The sequence below is a fragment of the Ctenopharyngodon idella genome, chromosome 1 (genome assembly GCF_019924925.1).
Source record: "Ctenopharyngodon idella isolate HZGC_01 chromosome 1, HZGC01, whole genome shotgun sequence".
Lineage (NCBI taxonomy): Eukaryota > Metazoa > Chordata > Actinopteri > Cypriniformes > Xenocyprididae > Ctenopharyngodon > Ctenopharyngodon idella.
This window is the reverse complement of record NC_067220.1, coordinates 30,234,339-30,248,674: the sequence shown is the minus strand read 5'-3', so window position 1 is coordinate 30,248,674 and position 14,336 is coordinate 30,234,339. Positions and strand designations below refer to the sequence as shown.

Genomic DNA, 14,336 nt, shown 5'->3' with positions numbered 1-14,336 from the left:
TGAGTTTAACTATCAGACTAGCAGCTGTGCTCCAAAGGTTTTTCTGGAGACGGGACTGTTTTATAGCTGAGAAGATTAAAAGTGCCAGGAAGGAAACAGACACAGAGTAGTGGCACCCTGAGGTATTGACAGCCTCCAAGGGAAACGGTATATCATCGGCAAGTGTAGAGGTGTTTGGCTGCTTTACAAAGGCGAGATATTATATTCATGATGTGAAGTCATCTCTGTGAAAGCTATTGTCACTATGTCTTACGCTGATTTACAAGGCTTAAAACGTAGGTGAGTGTCTGAGACCTGCTCAGCCCCTCATGTAAAAAATGTCCTTCGCATTTGCAGATGACTTCACAGTATGTTTGATTACTCCCGACCTTGATGCAAAGCTCCGGTATTCATGTTTAGTTGTTATGACGAGGTCGGGAGCTGTTTAGTATTGGTCTGGGGAGCCTACCCTTAGCTGGATGTTTTACCTGTTCTTTCACTGTTAATGCTTGTTACATGCACTAAGCTAATGTTTTGAGTGAAAAAAATAAAATCTATGCTTTTACTTCCTTTAATCCCTCCCTATTCTAACTTATGCTATTCTAAGCAATGTCTGAAACTTGTATTGTGAGCACTTCTTGTGTCTATTTGCCTCTTCACGATGAATCACTTGTTGTATTCCTCACTTGTAAGTCGCTTTGGATAAAAGCGTCTACAAAATGAATGAATGTAAATATAAATGTGAATGGGCGGTAAAGCCTGGTGGCTAAAAATCTGGGTTGGCAATTGAAAGGTTGCAAGTTTGTACATTGAAAAAAAAAAAATGCAAAAATTCAACCTTTAGTGGTGTAACAGCTTGTCACTGGGACAGTACCTTCAAAGGTAAATTAAAAGGATAAGTCAGAGTGGCTTTGTCATTTCAACCATATACATCTTGTACAAAGTTAAACGAAAGCTTTTAACTTTTTTTTATTCTTCATTTTAATATTAGTTTAAGTTTCATTGATTTTGTTATGTATCCCTTAAAGAGTGCTTGAGTGCATGACAAAATGAGTTGCTGCATGCAAGTAATGGTAGTTTTTAGTAGAGATGCACAAATTATCAGTAAGTAATTGTTACTTACTGATTAATTATCAGTAAGTAACACATCAACAATATTTTTTAAATGTATCAATATTGTGTCATATATATTTAGTGATGCATGCTGATTTCTCTATTTTAACACTTAAATTACCTCACTTAAAGTTAATCTTAAAAATAGTTCTGTAATAACACGGCTAAATGTAATCTTTAGCAAATCTCATAATGATTATGCATTTTTCATACTGTACATCAGGGTTTCTTAAACTGGGGTTTGTAAGGGAAGTGCAGAGTTTGTGATTTGATAAAAAGCTAATAATTAAATAATACAAATTTAAAATTTAAATAAAGAAATCAGGTAACACTTTATTTTAAGGTGACATAGTTACACTTTACTACATGTACTATAACAGTAAATTATACATAATTACAAGTAACTAACCCTAAACAAAACCCTAACCGTAACTCTATAGTAAGTACATGTAGTTAATTAATAGTACTCAGTACTTTTTTCTTTGAGTAAGTACAATGTAACTTCATTGTAAAACTCAGTAAGTTCAGAATACTCAAAACATTTGAGGAAACGTATTACTTTAAAACATTTAAGTAAACTTAAATTAGTAGAGCTTAAAATCTTTGTGACAAGTGGGGCGGGGCCGGGAGCCGTGGAAGCGGAGCAAGGCCAGTGTGGTGCACAGGTGTCTCTCATTAACAATCACCAGCATCCCTTCACTCCCACAGTTCTCAGCCTCATCCCACTCATCATAATGTTAATTACATAAAGTTCATTTACATAAACATCACAATCAGATCTTGGTTAAATGTTAGATAGCAAATAACACATGCTATTATAACTATCAAAGAGACTGTCATTATATACTTGCATGTATATAATCAAACAACATACAGTATATGTGGTCTTAAAAGTTTTGCAGCCCATCCTCAACCTAACCACAGGCTCTGCTCTTCACCACAGTGGTAACCGTACAAAACTAACATAACAGAACCCCCTATAAATCCCAACATAACACAACATTAAACACTGACTTATGTCTCCCTATATGTTAATCTTGTGCAAAAGCACAAAACACTTAATTTCAACATTTACTTTCCTTATACTGTCTGACGCAAAGCATGCTGGGAATTAGAAATCCGCTGCAACTGAATAATATTAAGTTCCGCTTACTACAATCAAATATTGAGTTCACATAACTTTTTTCTATGAAGTACAATGAATTTGCATTATTATTTGAGTGAAACGAACTAATTTAATTTAATTAATTGCGCTGTTTGGTTTTACAGTATGTCATAAAGTGTAACCAGAAATCATTTTAAAATTAAAATAATCAAAATAAAATGCTTACTAAAAAGATGAAATATTCTATTTGTTTACCTGCTTGTTGTGTGACCATTAACAGACATGTTTGTGAAATGCATTGTTAAATTATTAAAATAATAACTTAAAGTCTCAGGGAGTACTTCAGATAAATATTTTAGGTCAAAGGGGTTGGACTGACATGAAAGTTTGGGAATCCCTGCTGTATAATGATGTTATGCCAGAATTGGTTTATTTTAATGTTTAGTGTTTTATCTTTATTTTATTTAGGCAAAATATTTGTCAAGTTTATGTTCAGTTTGTTTGTTTTTTAGTTTGGTTTGCCCTGTCTGCCTGCCTGCCTGTCTGTATTCACTAGTTGGTTTCCTTGGTTACTGATTATGTTACACACCTGTTTCAGTTTCTGTTGATTAACTTCCTCGAGTATTTAAGCCTTCAGCTCTCTTAGTTCTATGTTCGGTGTTAAACGTCAATGTTTTATGTGGTTGTTTTTCTATGATTACTATTCCTGTTATCTCCTGTGTTGGATTTGTGATTAAAGACTGTGTCATTGATATTTCTTTATCATGCGCTCATTGCAGGCACCCATTCGCGACAGTATTGGCCATTTATTGACCATAACACCGTGTCCTAACCAGACGCGATGCGATAAGATTCCAGCGACGAGTAATTTGACTGTCCACACTAGACGCGACGCGACAACGAGAAGCGATAAAATCAATCAAAAACCAGAGCCAATCAGAAGAGAGTGTGGGCGGGCTCTCTCGGCAAGAGCACAGCAGAAGCAATGAAATGGGCAAATACATAGTAAAATTCATAAACATTACACCATTTAAACATTATTTAAAGTATATACGGAGTGACTGAACCAATCTTTGTCATAGAATATGCTTGTTTGTTTGCATTGAGTTGACAGTTTGAACGTTCTTGCACCCATTTATTTATTTTCAAGATCTGAGGTGAATTAGCCAGTGTTGTTTTCATTACAGCTAAAAAGCTGGGAACACAGAATGATATTCAAACTAACATTAGACACTTTTAACATTAAATAAAGAACATAAACAGTACCTGATATTATCATTGCCATATTTTGTGTTGCTGTTCCAGCCGCGATGTCGCGGAGAAATAGAAACCGTTTCCAAAAAAAAGGATCGTCGCGTGTCTTTAACATGGAAAAGATACCTTTTATCGCGTGTCGCAACGTCACGTCGCGTCTGGTTAGGACACGGTGTAACATAAAAATAATTATCCCTGCATCCTTATTTTGTTTAGCGCGTTTCAGTGTTATTTTAGTATTATAGAGGCTACTATTATAGTATGTACTAATATTTTGATTTCAATTTTTATTTTATCTTTAGTTTAAGTTTTAGTATATTTGTTATATATTTTTTAATATTTCTATTTAGCTTTCATTTATTTCATGCTATTTTTAGTAATTTTAGTACTTCAACTTAAACATTTTATTTCAGTTATTTGTAAGTTAGTTGTGTTTCAGTTAGACATTTTTTTATCTAATATTTATAATATCAGCACTTTATCAGTTATTACAGTATCAGTAGTACAATTTCAATATCGGTGCAGTCCTCATTTTATGCGCCGCTATTGATTGGCTGTGTTGTAATGTGAATGAGTTGTTTTACTGGATGGTGTTGATTCAGAATATAATTCTTCTGTTTGCTCCGCTGCAGATCTTTATGCATTTCTTCATTATGGTTTTATAGATTAGCCCAAATACTCTCTATAAAGAAGTTCTCATTTGGCATGCACAGTGGACTGTCTTTTCTTTATTCCTCTCTCACTCACACTCGTACAGGCGCAGTTTACCCTTGTCATCATTTAGTCGTCTTCCATGCAGAGACTTTTAAACGAAGCACTAAGGTTAGGCACAAAATGTTGGCTCGATGTGCTCTCCAAAGGCACAGTTATGGTTGTCATAGTGATCATATTTTTTGCAATCATTTGTCACCCAGATACTGTAGGGTTGAAGTAGAAGCACCTGGTTACACTGACGTGAAGCGAATGAAAGGGGAGAGGTGAACAACAGTTCCCGTTTAGTCTTTTGACACGGCACGTTTTCAGTCATATGTGGGTGTCGTCTACGTTATCTTGCTCGTACGTCTCTACCTTCGGAAAAGCGAGATGGCTATCGCAGTGACAAAGAGCACTAGGACCGAACAATGCAACGCTAACCATCGGCCGCCCCGGCCACCGTTTAACATGGAGATTGGAAAAGGAATCAGCTCTCTCTCCTCCAGGACCTGCATGTAAATGAGGTTAGCCTCTCCTGCTGTGCCACCGCTCTATCCCCCACTCTCCTCTCCAGCTATAATGGCTGCAAAACTGCCACCCCCATTCTTCAGGAAGAAACCGGGACCAATCCTGATTAGTGCCCTTGTCTTGAGTGACAGGCTTGGATCCAAGCAGGCAGTGCCGTGGGCGCCACTGCCAAGCTGCTGTCAACCCGGTATCACTGTAAAAAAGCCATCCCTTTTCTTCAACCCCCCCAGCCGCACACATACCTCCTCCACTCTCTCTCACACCCCCTCATATTCTCTCTCTCTCTCTCTCTCTCTGTCTTTCTGGGTGGCTGGCTAGTCAAGCTTGGCTGCATCCCTCGCCTGAGCTACTGGGACAAAGTGTGATTTACAGTAGTTGGAGAGTTTCCCTGTCAGCTCTAACCTGTGTGCATGCTGTCTATCTGAGTAGGCGGCAGTAATGCTGTAGCAACAGCATATTGTGGTGTAAGCGTCATAGCACCTAGTTGAATCCACCCCTGCTTCCTGTCCCTGTGGTACGTACACAGAGCCTTACTTATTATCTTATGTTTTTGTGACTGTACGGGCACAACGAGCCATCCATTTTCCTTTCATTCCAGCGATTTGTTTTCCTGCTGTAAATATAAGATCTTCAAGCCCGTTGAGCTCTGGGCTCCATGCCCCACTTTTATGCCCTTAAAGAAACATCACTGAAGTGTACGGTGGATCCCATTAATTAGCATCTCACGGTTGACTATGAACGCCCAGATCTTCCAACTTTTTGATGGTACTTCTGAGATTACTAGTTCAAGCTCTGTCTCTTTTTTTTTTTTTTTTTTTTTTGTGCGTGTGTGTCTCTATAAATGGAAGTTGGGGGAAATAAACAAGAGTGCAAAAGGGCGCCTCATCTACAAAGAGGAATTTCAGAGGTCTGGAAGCCAACACTGTCTCAGTCTCTTCCAAGAACACATCTCCTTCCTGTTTCACCTCTGGCACCTTGCCCATCATGCCCACAGACCGCTGAGGCCATGTGGAAAACACACAGATGGTAATATGTAGTATACTTATGTGCTAATACATGCTGATGAAGGCCTGTGCTAATGTGGAATACCGTAGGCGACCGATTTATTTAATAAGAATGTGGGATACACAGGATCAAAATCACTATAAATCACATGATAAAGTATAATAATTTTGTATGTAAGTGTTATACCAAGTAGACTATTAAAATACATTGTAGCTTGTTTTCATCTGTGTTTTATTCGACTGTTGCAAGTAAGGCTTTTACGATTACTCTAAATTTGAGTACTCTGCTTTAAAATTTCTCTATTACAATATAAATTTCCAAGGAATCAGCAAATATGACAGATGTTTAGGCAGTCCGTGGACAAACAATGTCAGCTGTGTGGAGAACTTCACTTTGCATTTTGAAAAATAATGCAATAATGTAAGGCACAGTTGAGCAAAAAGGGAAAAATGGTCCATTGTCAACTGTCAATAGTGTAGTGATGCACAAACACTGCTAAAACAGAAGTCAGTTTCAAACCAACCAGCATTCTATTGATGATGCTCAGCCCTAGTTAATAAAAACTTCCTGTTTTCCCCCAGAGTATATTCATACAAACTCTCACACATACATTACATGTACAGTTTTTTTTTTTTTTTTTTTTTTTGTGTTTTATGGGATGGATTGATGTCTTAAAATTTCAGTAATTTCATATCTTATGTGATCAGTTAGATACTAGGATTGAGTATACAGTTGGTCACGACTCAATACATTGTGATGCTTAATAATATCATAACTGTATTGCAATTGAGAGAGAGGCTTAGCATTTCAGTGAGAGAGAGAATGAATCTGTGGTGTCAGTTTTAATCTCTCATGCGGTTCCCTTCACTTTTCTCTATTACCATAGAAGTGGCTCAGACCGCACTGAGAAACCTTGCCAGTTTATGCTTATTTAGACTTCCTGCTTCTTCATTAATTGAACTGTAGGAATTGATATGAATGAACATTGAACAAGGATCAATATGAGAACCTCATGCAATATCATGAGAAAATGAATTGCGACTTGTATTGTATTTGCAGAATCTTAGTTTTGCCTTGATTGATTGCCCATTTTCTTAAAGGCATAGACTGGTCATCATGAGAGCCCCCTAATGAACAGAATTACTTCCCACCTCTGGTTTCTGTGTTATTCACTTATGACGATGTGTGGCTGGTGGTGTAGCAGTGCGTCCTTCCCACCATATTGTCGGCCGGCGGCTAATAAGGTAGCACTGACCGGCGGACGGGCTCATTAGCATCGCCTGCGGCCGTGGCAACCCCCGCCAGGGCCCAGTTGGACACTTAATTACCGCCACCACTTTTTATCTCCCCTCCAAAACCCAGCCCCCCACCCCTCAAACGCCACCGGCACTTGCTTCTGCAATCCACAGAGAACGCTGGGAAACTATAGATGCCAAAGTGGTGGTTAGTTAGCCCGTAACATTCAATAGCCTGGCTCGCTGTAAGGCACTGCAATATCTCTGATAGAGTTAAAGCCATTCGACCCGAGCCTCTCATGCGAGACTGCGCGAGTGTGTCTTTTCATTGGCATCAGTGGAATATTGATGACTCCACCCAGGCTTAATCGACTAATGGCCTCTCCCTCTCTCCTTCACTCTGCTGAAGCAGCCACCCTCCCACCCAGCACAGCCTTTCTGTGCCCTTTCTGCGACCTCTGGGTCAGGCAGGCCGATTTTTATGCCCGGCTGAGTCGCAGAATAGCCTCAGTGTATTGGTAGGCAACCTTACGCAAGTCATGTGGCCCTAATAGAGAAAGCTCCCAGCCTCCTCCTCGGCCTTTTGCCTTTTTGCTTCTCACGGCTGAGATGTTGTGGAATTAACTGTATAGCTGCCAGCGGCTGTTGTTCAAGTGCATCTTGAGAAATATAGACTACAATTACACTAGATCTATGTATTGTGACAAAGAACAAAACAGAATTAACAATGTCCTTAAGATGTTTTCCAAATCTAATTGTATTACAGAGGATGAAGTGTAATATTCTGAACAAAATGAAAATACATATTTCTTAAAGAGATAAGGATAATTCACACTCATGCCATTCCGAACAGGATTTTTTGGGTAGAAATTCTGAAGTTGGTTTTCTTTTTGTTTAGTTTTTTTCAGTTCATCAAATAGACTTTTTTTTTTTTTTTTTTTTTTTGGAAGTTGAAGTGCACTACCATTCAAAAGTTCAAGTTCTTTCAAGTTTTTGAAAGAAGAATATTCACCAAGAATATTCATTAATATGTTCACCAAGGTTGCATTTATTTGATCAAAAATACAGTACTACAGTACAGTACAGTATATACAGTAATATTATTACAATAGAATTTAAATCACTTTTTTTATTTGAATATAGTTTAAAATGTAATTTATTCTGGTGATGGCAAAGCTAAATATGCTGATTTGATGCTTTAAGAAACATTTCTTATTATTATCAATGTTGAATACAGTTGTGCTTAATATTTTTTTTAGAAAACATTGTTCATTTTTTTTATCCTTAGTTGAAAGTTCAAAATAGTGTGCATGTGTGTCAACTAAACAGAGAACAACAGAGAAATTAGCACAATAATTTTAAAAAATTGCATTTTCATAAAATACTTGTTGGACATCAAATTTGTGCAGGAATTATATTTTATGAGATGTGTAGTGGAATTATAAATAAAAGTCCTTTACCTTTACAGGAAAGAAAAAAATAAAATAAAAATTGTACTACAGTTACCATGTCCAAAGGAGGGAATTTCTAAGTTTTTAAAGAACATTCCTGTTGACACTTAGATTGTGGTTTTGTTTCTTTGATTTTTTTGAAGCCTCACTGCAGCTTTTAAAGGTTTTCCCCCTTTTTTATAATGTGAAAACGCTATATGCAGATTACACTGTAGCATGTAGGCTATATCTTAACCTTTTTTTTTTTTTTTTTTTTAAAGCATTTCTGTTTTATACCACTATTCTACAGCATGCGATCGTTATTTGTTTTATATTTTATATTTACTAAATTGACTATGAGAAATCTGTCTGGCTAGTAGGCTAAAAAGTTCATTTCAGAGCCTGAATGTAACACTTTTCTTTTTTTCTGTGTTTTGTTGAGGTTATGATTTGCATTTAGCACTTGTGGTTGTAGGGTTGTAGGGTCATGTCCGCAGCAGCAAACAATCATAAACGCAGTTTAGCCTCAAGAGAGACGAGCACCAAGTCTCAGTGTGAGTGACTGATAACAGATCTGGACCACAGTGCCTCCCGCAGCTGTTTTTCTGGCTACACAAATTCATGCTCACCATTATGCCATTAAACGAAACCTCTCAAAGGCAGACAGCCAGTATCTTGTCCCTTGTCCCAAACTGTCAGGCTTGTTGCTATGCGATAGCATTGTTGCCGTTGCAGCTAACTACCAGGGTTTTGTTCCGCTTTTTCAAGCCACATATGAGTGTGTATGTGCGTGTGTGCATTTCAGAGGCAGGGGGTTGTTTCAGACAAAGCCATGCGGAACTGGGGCCCGATCCGTGACCTTGGGAAATGTCAGGCCGCCCACGGAGTGGCTTGCCTGTGTCTGCCTCTCTGGTGCAGCTAGGAACAAAAGTGGCGGGGCGTAGCACAACCTAGCTTAACCTAGCGTGGTGAGAGCAGAGTTCAGTTCGAGTTTCTGCTACTGCCTCAGAGACCTCTGGTCAGCAATCTAGCCATTTCTCACTAACAACATTATGGCCATTACTGCCCGTCCTCCCTGGTGTCACATGGAAATGGGTCATGCCTCACATGCTTCACTGTTTTGCTCAGGTGACTGAGAGCTCAGTCTGTGAAACGCCCCAGTGATGTGCTTCAAGTGCTCAAAAATTTAGCAATGAGGTACAGGAAGTCACGAGGACACTTGCATACACATCAAGGTGTGTGTGTCTGGTTTGTATCTTATTTTCTTTTATTTTCCGAGTGATAAAGCATGCTCTGCTGCATTGTCGGTATCGTGGTGCACGGGGTCGTGGCGGTTGCCACCCCTCTGGACCAAAGTAAGCAGTGCTGGCCAGATGTGTGTTGACTGTAATGATCCCTACGGGTCGACGGGATACCGTTGCCAGGCAACGTCTTTTTCTTTCCCCTGTAAACAGAAAGCTTACTCGCCAGGCTTATGTTGGGGTCGGCAAGGTGAGACCAGCCTTTATGTGTGCGAGCAAAAGGCGAAGAAAAGATGCTCAAATGAATTTTTTACAGATCATATTCCGATGTCACAAGCCCCCAGCCCTTTTTCCTGCTGTCTCCGGGACTGGTTCTTTTGCACTCTCATTGAGGTGTGAGGATTTAATTTGGTCAAGTGAACAGAAAGAAAAAACCCTTACTTGATAAGTTTTGACATCCTCCCTCATCTAGGCTTGTTGCTTTCTGACATGCTCTTGTGGAGGGATTGTTAATATGTATCAGGAATATTCACATTCTTTGTTCGCCCTTGTCTGGCAAGCTGTAATGTTTTGCTTATGAATATTGATACATGAAGTGTATATTAATGACCCTTGGTGACCTTAACCCTATCCTTATTGGCTCCCTTGTGGTATCTGCAGGCTCATGAATATTAATCCAGTTCTGTAACCTCCATTACCCTAATCTTTGCTGTCTTGCCTCCCGGAAGGGCCTGTCACCATGGTAACCCTTTTACTAGACTCCTGTAGACCCTAGAAAAAAATATGGTTGAAAAAAGATTAGAAAGCAAGTTATTCCTCTGTGCCTTGTGAGGGATGCCTCAGATACTCATCAGGACAACTCTCAATTTTGTAATATTGTTCATCTTTTCAGAAAATATTTTTTTAGACCATCCATTTTGGTTCTAATGAGAAAAGTCAGTTGGAAAAGGTCAATCGATAGCTGTAAGGACAATACTGTCAGCATTTTGTCCTCACAGATTCTTCTTCCAGCGGTTATAATAATCCTGCCATTATAAATATTTTTTAAACAGATGCTTGTTTTAAAAAATACAAAGGAATGGTAGTTAAATATTATCAGCTGTCTTGATGAAAAAGCATTTGAATAAATCATGTTTTTTTTTTTTTTCTTCTGTTTCCCAGATGTGGACACGGTAGAGGATGGAGGGCCAGAGGGTGGGTCAGTGGAGGAGGACAGCTGGTTTGGAAATACTTCCGACAGCCCCTCTGAATCGTCCTACGGTGATGTGCAAGATGAGCTGCGGGTTTCCCCGGACAATGTTCCCCGACCAGACCACGACACTTCAGCCGAGAGCTCCCTGGGCTGCCCAACGCCAGTTCAGCGGGCCTCCCTGGAGCTGCTGGGGCTGGACAGTGGGGTCCTCTCGACCCAGGACACGCTGTCCTCAGTGGTGTCCTCTCTTTACGGAGACTCCAGCCAGGCCCTGGGCAAGCCCCTCAGCAGTAACCTGCGGCGTCTCCTGGAGGCTGGCTCACTGAAGCTAGAGGGAGGGGAGCTGACTGGGCGTGGAACGGGCAGAGGACCGGAGTCGCCTCCGGTCAGCTTGGTACTATCTCCGTCTTCGCATCACGCACAACAGCTGAGTGCCTTGGCGAGGAGGCTGGCTAACAGCAGCAACAACAGCGGTAACTCGAACTCTGCATCACCCGCGTCTGTAGCAACTGTCAAGCAAGAGCCCTGTGACCCGTACGGCCCCAGCAACGGCCCTAACTCAGGCAGCAGTGGCTTTGTATGGGTAGGCGTTGCAGATAAATGGCCATCGGCTAGTTGCTCGGCACCCAGCGGCAGCAGCCTATCACCAGACTCGGCTATCCAGAAGTTAAAGGCAGCCGCCAACGCCGTGCTCCAAGACAAGAACGCGGTGGCATCCTCCACTTCGGCATCTTCATCCTCCTCTTCCTCCTCCTCATCCTCTTCAGTCACCTCCTCCTCAATGGCAGCCCTGGGCACTCGCTCTGATGATGCGGTGCGCTTTGAACCGTTTGCTTCACCCTTCAGTCCGCAGTCAGCCAGCTCCACACTTGCTGCCCTCTCAAAGAAAGTGTCTGAAAGAAGTCAGCAGCAGGTGGGCTCATCTGAGCATCAACCCTCAGCTGGCTCCTTTCTCTCTCTGGTTTCCATGACCTCCTCAGCAGCTCTGCTAAAGGAGGTGGCTGCACGAGCAGCAGGGAACCTTCTAGCTGATAAGAAAGAGTCGGCATTAGTACTGGGAGCCTCCGAAGATGTCAAGCCCCTGTTAGACAGGAACCAGAAGGTGCCCACCCCAACCCAGGCCATGGATCTTTTGCTGCCAACAATCCCCAAGGGAAGGGCCAAGCCCAGCAGTCAAGCAGGTAACAGTTTGTTCCTAAAATAGAGACATGCCGTTTTATTAGGGTGTGTTTTTTTTTGTGCTTTTGAGGGGGAATTGCAGGATATTTGTAGGATAAATCACACTAAAAACACTAGCTAAAATTTTTAATTCTGCAGTTATTGCAAAGAGGATTAGGGTTATATTCATTTCAACAAAACGCTAATTCCTCTTATGCCACCCAGCAGCCAGACTCACCTTATGAGGCACACCTGAAGCCATTAAATGCAGAGTTCACCTTCCTACATCAGTGAAAGAAAGTGAAGTGAAAGTAAAAGTGGCGTGTAGCCAAGTATTGTGTCCCATACTCGGAATTTGTGCTCTGCATTTCACCCATCCAAGTGCACACACACAGCAGTGAGTATTGAACACACACACACACACCGTGAACACACACCCAGACATTTTTGCTGTGGCGCCCGGGGAGTGATTGGGGGTTAGGTACCTTGCTCAAGGGCACCTCAGTTGTGGATAATGAGAGTGGAAAAGAGCACTGTTCATTCACTCCCCCCCACCCACCCACATTTCCTGTCGGTACTGAGATTCAAACCTGCAACCTTCAGGGTTACAAGTCTGACTCTCTAACCATTAGGCCACAACTGCCCCAAGACAAGTCTCTGCTCCATGGATGTACAGTTGTGTCCTCGCAAGTCCAGCACCCACTATATCAGAAAGCACATGTCACGGGCTAACATGCCCGCAAACCACCACTCCTCGTGCCTCAGACCAGGAAGGGAGCACACCGGGCAGCTGGGCCCATGTCTCTACTTGGGCACTAAAGGCCTGTTCACAACATGGCGAATGTTCTGTGGAAAAATGTGGTGCGATAAACATTTTTATTTGAATGCACAGCTGTTTTGGTCACATGCCTAAAGACGCTGCTGTTGCAAAAAAACTAAGACTTGGTGGCACTCACAAACATAATTTTTGCTAAGTGAAAGTGAATAGCAGATGAAGAATCTGGAACTGATTCTGTTGGTCTCTGTATTTGCTGTTGTTTGATAAACACTATAGCGAATCAAAAATCTGAACAGGGAAACCAGCTTCTTTTCTATAAACTACTTTTACAGAGTGATTTTGCATTTTCATTCAGTCCATTTACCATTTTTTTTCATGTTAGTAAAAATTAGTCAAATTGCATGTGAACATTGAAGCAAAAAATTATATATACACAGTGAAAATGTATCATGAGACGAATCTGAATCATCTTTACTCACCTTTAACCTCCTATCTAATTTTTTACATGTAATAATTTCTTAACAGTGTTTATTTTTCAAGGTAACAGTCTCTAAATGTTTGATTATTACACCACTGAAGAATGCGCTGTGTAGTGATTTAGTAGTGCCATAAGGTCATGCTTCGTCTGCAAGAGGTTGGCTGGAGAATCTGGGAAAGGTCTGTTAGCACAGTGGGGGTTTGCTGGAGTTGGCGGCACGTTCCCAGACCTAGCTCATCTCCCGCGGATGTGCAGCCTGCCAAACGGAGGCCGGCAGTGTGTGTGCTCCCCATAGCCCGAACAGTCGGAGACCATCTCAGCAGATTCCCCCGGAATTTAGGTCAGGCTCCAGAGCCGGCACAACCATCAGAGTTTCCATTCAGCGCAGGACCCGAGTTGAGAGTCTGAGATATGGCTGATCTTTTGCTAATTCTAGAACTTCTGCGGCTTGGAATCAGGATTGACCAAAAGGAGCTGCAGACACAGAGAATAATGTCAAAGTCAGAGAGTTAAATATGTTGTAAACGGCTATAATATGATAGATAATATAATATGATAATATATTAAATTTAAATACTAAATAAGGACACCTCAATTAAAATCATAATTGAGTTTCACCTGGCTGTGAGATCTGTAAGATGGTCACACGAAAAGTATCTGTTCAGTAATGAAACATTTCCAAATGGACATAATATTTGTGAAACCAGCTAACAGCTCTTATTCCTTTCCCTTGATACCAAAGACCTTCAGTCATTTTACCTCACGAGTGGTTTCCACAGTGATCTCGCCGGGAGAGGTTGAGCCACAGATGGTGGTTTATTGTTGCAAATAGGCAGTCTCGAAGTTTTACACCCTGGGTCAATGAATGCCTGAGCGCGGTAATTTCACCAAACACTGATTACCAGATGTTTTTCGAGGAACACGACTGGAATACTTATGAAGCCATCCTGACAGGCCCTCATAGAATTTGTAATGCAATCATGCCAGCTTCTAATAAGACCAATTAAGCCCTAATGGACACCGGATATGGAGCCAACAACAATAATCGGCTTACTAAAAACATCCTTGTGTTTGGCTTCCTTTGTGAGGAGTCTTTGGCATTGATCAGTGTAATCATAACTCACAATTTTTATCTCATTCTCACGAA

General features: G+C 40.9%; 1 protein-coding gene across 5 annotated transcripts in view; it reads left to right on the top strand.

The window, feature by feature from the left end:
• The window catches only part of znf827 (zinc finger protein 827), a 77,704-nt gene that overhangs the window by 9,581 nt on the left and 53,787 nt on the right, over positions 1–14,336 (top strand). For all 5 annotated transcript variants that reach the window (XR_007929888.1, XM_051892001.1, XM_051891995.1 and 2 more), the window contains exon 2: positions 10,745–11,956. Coding sequence is in view for 4 of the 5 variants with exons in the window: in XM_051892001.1 (XP_051747961.1) it covers positions 10,745–11,956 (1,212 nt within the window). In the remaining variant the exon portion in view is untranslated. The remainder of the gene's footprint in view (positions 1–10,744; positions 11,957–14,336) is intronic.